Source organism: Palaemon carinicauda, unplaced genomic scaffold (assembly GCF_036898095.1).
Source record: "Palaemon carinicauda isolate YSFRI2023 unplaced genomic scaffold, ASM3689809v2 scaffold52, whole genome shotgun sequence".
Taxonomy (NCBI): Eukaryota; Metazoa; Arthropoda; class Malacostraca; order Decapoda; family Palaemonidae; genus Palaemon; species Palaemon carinicauda.
Window position 1 is genome coordinate 310,001 of NW_027171783.1, and position 5,000 is coordinate 315,000.

Here is a 5,000-nt window from a genome sequence, read left to right on the forward strand (position 1 = left end):
ATTACAATATAGCGATCAAAGATCACGCTAGACTGTCATCCAATAGTTTCTTTACCTTATCTTTCCCAATCATGGCAGCTCGCCTCTTGGGTCTCTCCTTAACCTCATCTTCCTTGCTTAGTTTATCCTCACATGGGGATTGTGCTTTATCGTTAAATTTAGCCTCATATTCCCGTTTATAGAGCAATGGAATCAAGGATGAAACGTGCCTTTTAGTCTCTTCCCTACTTTTTCCTTTGAGTACTGTTGCACCCGTTACTTCACCTAAAGAGTTCAGTTTTATCTCTTTGATAATACCCATTGGAAAATTAGTAGGTTTAAGAAGGGGTTCTTTAATGAGAACAATGTCTCCAACTTCTAATAGTTTATGATTAACAGGTTGGTATCTACTGCGTTTGTCAGTGGCTTGATTCACCAGCTGCACAACAAATTCTTTATTATATATCTCTATTATACTTTCCCTAGCCTTTCGTAACTTCCTGTGGCTGTCCTTCACATGGGAAATGGGAGATATATCAGGAACCCAAGTATCATCTGCCCTAGGTAAAGGATGTAAATGGGGAATAATATTTAAGGAATTCAATTCATGACCTTTAACTAAAATCTCTGGAGTTATAGGAGACGGTACAGGTTCAGTCCCATCATTGCTTCGCAAATATTCTTTAAAGGCAATTGGTCGACGGTTTACTATATGTACAATATTTTGTACAGCAAAGTCAAAATCTAAATATTCGAGGACCATATTCCGAATAGAGCCTTCAATAAGCCTTTTGACCATCTTCACACAAGATTCCACTAAAGATCCAAGTTCACTGTGGCCTTTATAGTACTGCTGAAAGCTCAAAGGTTTTATGTTGTTCTCCCTGAAATAGGATTGTGTATCCTTATCACTTAAAAAATTCTCAACGGTTCTAGCACCTGAAGTTAGCTGTGAACCTTGGTCACTTAAACAGAGTTCAGGCACCCCAAATTCGAAACAATGGAGCTGAAGTGCTCGCAAAAAGGATATCACCGAAAGGTCTACACAAACCTTAAGATTTATGGCTCTGGACCATAAACAGGTGATACATAATATCCATACCTTTGATTTCTTACCCATCCAATATACCCAGTAAGGTCCAAAATAGTCAATGAAAATATACCTGTAAGGTATGGTTGGAGGAGAAACCCTAAATTCTCTATAAGGGGACTGATTTAACTTTATAGTTCTACCGTTAAATCTACGGCAGTGAACACAAGTTTTCAAGACTTTCTTTACAGTAGAAAAACTGCAAGGAATCCAAAACTGTTTCCTATCCTCAGATAATGTGGCATATATTCCAGAATGAGCTAACTTAACATGAAAATTTCTAATAATTTCTTCAGTCAATTTACTGTTTTTGGCCAAAAGAATGGGGAATACATAACTACCGTCTCTCCACTTATGAAATTTACTTTTAACTCTTAGTAAACCAGATTTCTTTTCAATGAATAAATTTAGTTGACTTACTATTTTAGGCATATCCCTAATTTTAGGGTTCCTTTCTCTGAAATATTTAAAAACATCCGGAAAATGTTGGCGTTGATCTTGCATAATCATCAGTTGCCATGCATTCAAAGAAATTTCATCATTACTGTAAACCTCAAAATGGTCATACTTGCCGGATTTGTTCTTTAACTTCCGTTTGACATTGTTTATGAATGTCAGTACATGTTTGTAGACCGAAATCAAATGAAGCCAATCGGAATTTCCAACTGTAGAATTCAAAATGCCTCCCATCTCTGGCTCAGTCACACTCCCTATCTCACAGTGGCCTTCTGAAACTTCAAGTACATTGGTTAAAGGATTTGGGATCGTTACATCCAAACTGTTATCTTCCAAGATATCATGAATAGTATCAGGTCCTGTGAAGAAATTTGATTTTATCAACCTCTTATATGACAATGACCTGGTAGTACAATCTGCAGGATTTATCATACCTGCACAAAATTTGAAAGTCACAGGGACCGTTTCACATAGATTCTCTATTCTTTGCAACCTATTCATAACAAAAATACTTATTTTTTTTAATTTATCAAACCTATTTGTTCGAGAATTTAACCAATTCAGTGCAACTGCACTATCTGAGAAAACCACCAATTTTGTAATGTTTATGGGGGAGACACACTCTGAACAAATGTCAACAATAGTTTCCGTACCAAGCAAGAGAGATTGAAATTCAAGAGAAGGGATTGACTTTAGCTCTAACTGGCGTCCAATTATTCTATTTTTTGACAGAAGGAAACTTACCTCCTTTGTTCGCAAGTTCTTGATAAAGAGCACAACTCCATATATATGCTTGCTAGAATCACAAAAAGCAATAATTTGGAAAGGATCATTCCTGCGACCAACAAATCTCTTCACTGCAATTTCAGGAACACCATTTACTTGCTTGCAAATATTAGACCATTCTCGTAGCTCCTCACCAGAGAGTCTATCGTCCCATCCAACTTCTTTCCTGCATTGTAGCGAGTGCATAAATAATCTAGCCCTGTTTAATAAAGGACCATAAAATGAGAACACATCAAAATTGGCTGCAATAGAACTTAAAATTTGTCTTTTGGTCGTTGCATCCTTATCAAGTACCAACTTGCTTGCCGAAAGAGTATCAATGTTTCTGTCCCAAAGCAAACCAAGCAATTTTACTTTTGTAGGAGTCTTTTCCTTATCTTTATCTACCTGTTGCTGCAGAGAGTCATCATTGGTTATGAATTGCTGCAATTCTAATTTATAGGGAGAAAATATACTGTCAAGTTTCTCATAAGCACATTTCAACCTGTCTATATCATTGGTCGTGTAAGCCAAGTTATCCATGTAAGCTAAGTTATATAACTCTGTCTTCAATTCCTTTACATCAATATTGTCACCTTGGACATCCAACATCAAAATTTTATAAAGTGCTAACATTAATAAAGTTGGACTACATGGCAAACCAAATGGAAGTCTGCAATGTTTATAAACAATTAAGGAATAGTCCTTTTTACATACGTTTCTATACCAATAAAAGAGTAACCTACTTTGATCTGAAGGCACCAACTTAATCATCAGAAATGCCTTTTTTATATCAAAACATAACAATTTTTCATTAAATCTTAGCTGTAAAATAGAAGTAGAAATTTTCTTATTCAAACAAGGACCAGCAAAAATTGTTTGATTATGAGATAGAGTTAAAGGTTTATCTTTGTCAGATTCACACAAATTGGACAAAAATACATTACGGCATTTTGTTGACTCTCGGTCCATATTGAACACTGGCATGTGCGGCAGAAAGCTATGTTGGGGGTTTTCCTCCAAGAATTGCTCCAAGTTAGTTACTCTCTCTATAATGCCTAGCTGTTCCTGTTCTTTAAAAACCTCGTCCATCATTTGTAAAGCATTATCCTTTTTGCTAAATTTCTTAAAATTTGATTTTAATATTGCTTTTGACAGATTTTGATTCTTACCAAGCAAATGAGCTACTTTCCCATTCCATAACAGAGGCATAATTAACCTTCCATCACTATCTCTAACTGTATTTTCTAAAGCAAATTCTACTACTTTCCTGTTCTCCTCATTAAAGTCTTCGTCATATAAGTTAGAATCACTGTGCGAAAAACTTTCTGCCTTCGAGGAAAGAATTTCTTCTGCTGCTCTCTCGAGTTCAGCTTCAACAATTTGACCCTTATTTAAAACAGAAATATTAGCACAAGCAGGGAACTTGAATTCCTCTACCGAATCTAAGAACAATCCATCCATATTCAAATTACTATCAACTTCAAGGGGACCCTCACCCTTTGCACAAACTTCATAAGAATGCTTTATCCGGTCTGGTAATAGAGCTAGATTTTGCTTATACCTTTCAATGTCACCTACAAGCATCACCCCTAAGGGTGATTCCAAGTAAACAGAGGGAATCACTTTAGAACTACCTCCAAACAGCACATCCTTCTGTGGTACTAAATGAGAGTTATCATTTCCCAAGAGTAATTTTATATCTTCAACTTTGTCCCCAGACATATGCAAAGTTTTGTCGGCTAATACATAGCCCTTATCCTTAAATACTTGAGCTACTTCAGAGATACCTGGCAAAACTAATTTCAAATTAATAGACTTCATGGCAATAGCAGTAAAATAATCACCATTCAACTTTACCTTGTATACTACAGTGGCTAACGGCTTTGAAGAATTAATACCATTCACCGCCAAAGAATAATTCGGGTCAACAACTTCAAACTGCATACTCTTAGCCCAGTCTTCCTCAACGAAAGTAACTTGACTTCCTGAATCCTTTATACCTCGATCCCCATTGTCATTCAGTGAAAAGGAAGGCATAGCAGTCACCGGGTTACAAGAGATTCTTAAAACTCCTAAATCAGACCAAGTTAAATTAGAAACAACAGAATTAGAGTTCGATTTCTCTTTACAATTCACCTTTGCCGTTTGGTTAGTCACTTCTTGGTTATTTGAATCATTCTTAAGGTTATTAGCAGTACTTTTTGGGTCTTTACGAAATTTACAAAGATAGCTGAAATGCCACTTGTTACAATGTTTACATTTTCGGTTAAATTTAAACCTGCAATCTGAAGTTTTATGAGAATCGTAAGTACAGTTTGTACAAAAATTCAATAGTTTTAGTTTTTCAATTTTACTCTGTGGAGATGCATAAACTGAACACTTAAAAATTGGGTGATCAGTGTCTCCTTTATTGTCTGCTAAACATAGAGGACATTCTTTAACTTTAGACTTCTCAACATTAACAACGGCAGAAGCTAAACAATTTGAGTTGGGCACAACCTTTTTCTCAAGATTACCTTGTTTCACATTAAATTTCTTTGATATGTTTCTATATCTTTCCAAAGCAGTAAAGATATGTTCATCTATTTGCTGCAACGAGGGCTTATTCGAGCCAGTAATATGCATTAACTGATTCTTGAAACAGTCATTAAACCCATTCCATATGAAATACTGTAAAACTATGTTTTGATCTATGCTTAAAGCCTCA

The 5,000-nt window shown here is 35.7% G+C and overlaps 2 protein-coding genes across 2 annotated transcripts in view; both read right to left on the bottom strand.

Moving 5' to 3' along the window:
• Positions 1-22: 22 nt before the first annotated feature.
• LOC137637079 (uncharacterized) lies at positions 23-1,501 on the bottom strand. The gene has a single exon (XM_068369379.1). It carries the CDS (start codon positions 1,499-1,501, stop codon positions 23-25), a length of 1,479 nt encoding a protein of 492 aa, XP_068225480.1.
• Positions 1,502-1,511: 10 nt separating this feature from the next.
• LOC137637081 (uncharacterized) overlaps positions 1,512-5,000 on the bottom strand; it is a 4,153-nt gene continuing 664 nt past the window's right edge. Inside the window, exons 1-4 of the mRNA XM_068369381.1 lie at positions 4,492-5,000; positions 2,179-3,537; positions 1,691-1,884; positions 1,512-1,526 (exon numbers count right to left, since the gene is read on the bottom strand). The exon at positions 4,492-5,000 is cut by the window's right edge and continues 664 nt beyond it. Of these exons, the coding sequence (XP_068225482.1) occupies positions 1,512-1,526; positions 1,691-1,884; positions 2,179-3,537; positions 4,492-5,000 (2,077 nt within the window). The remainder of the gene's footprint in view (positions 1,527-1,690; positions 1,885-2,178; positions 3,538-4,491) is intronic.

Coding starts and splice junctions, on each gene's coding strand:
- LOC137637079 (XM_068369379.1), bottom strand. CDS start 1,501: ATGCCTAAAATAGTAAGTCAACTAAATTTATTCATTGAAAAGAAATCT.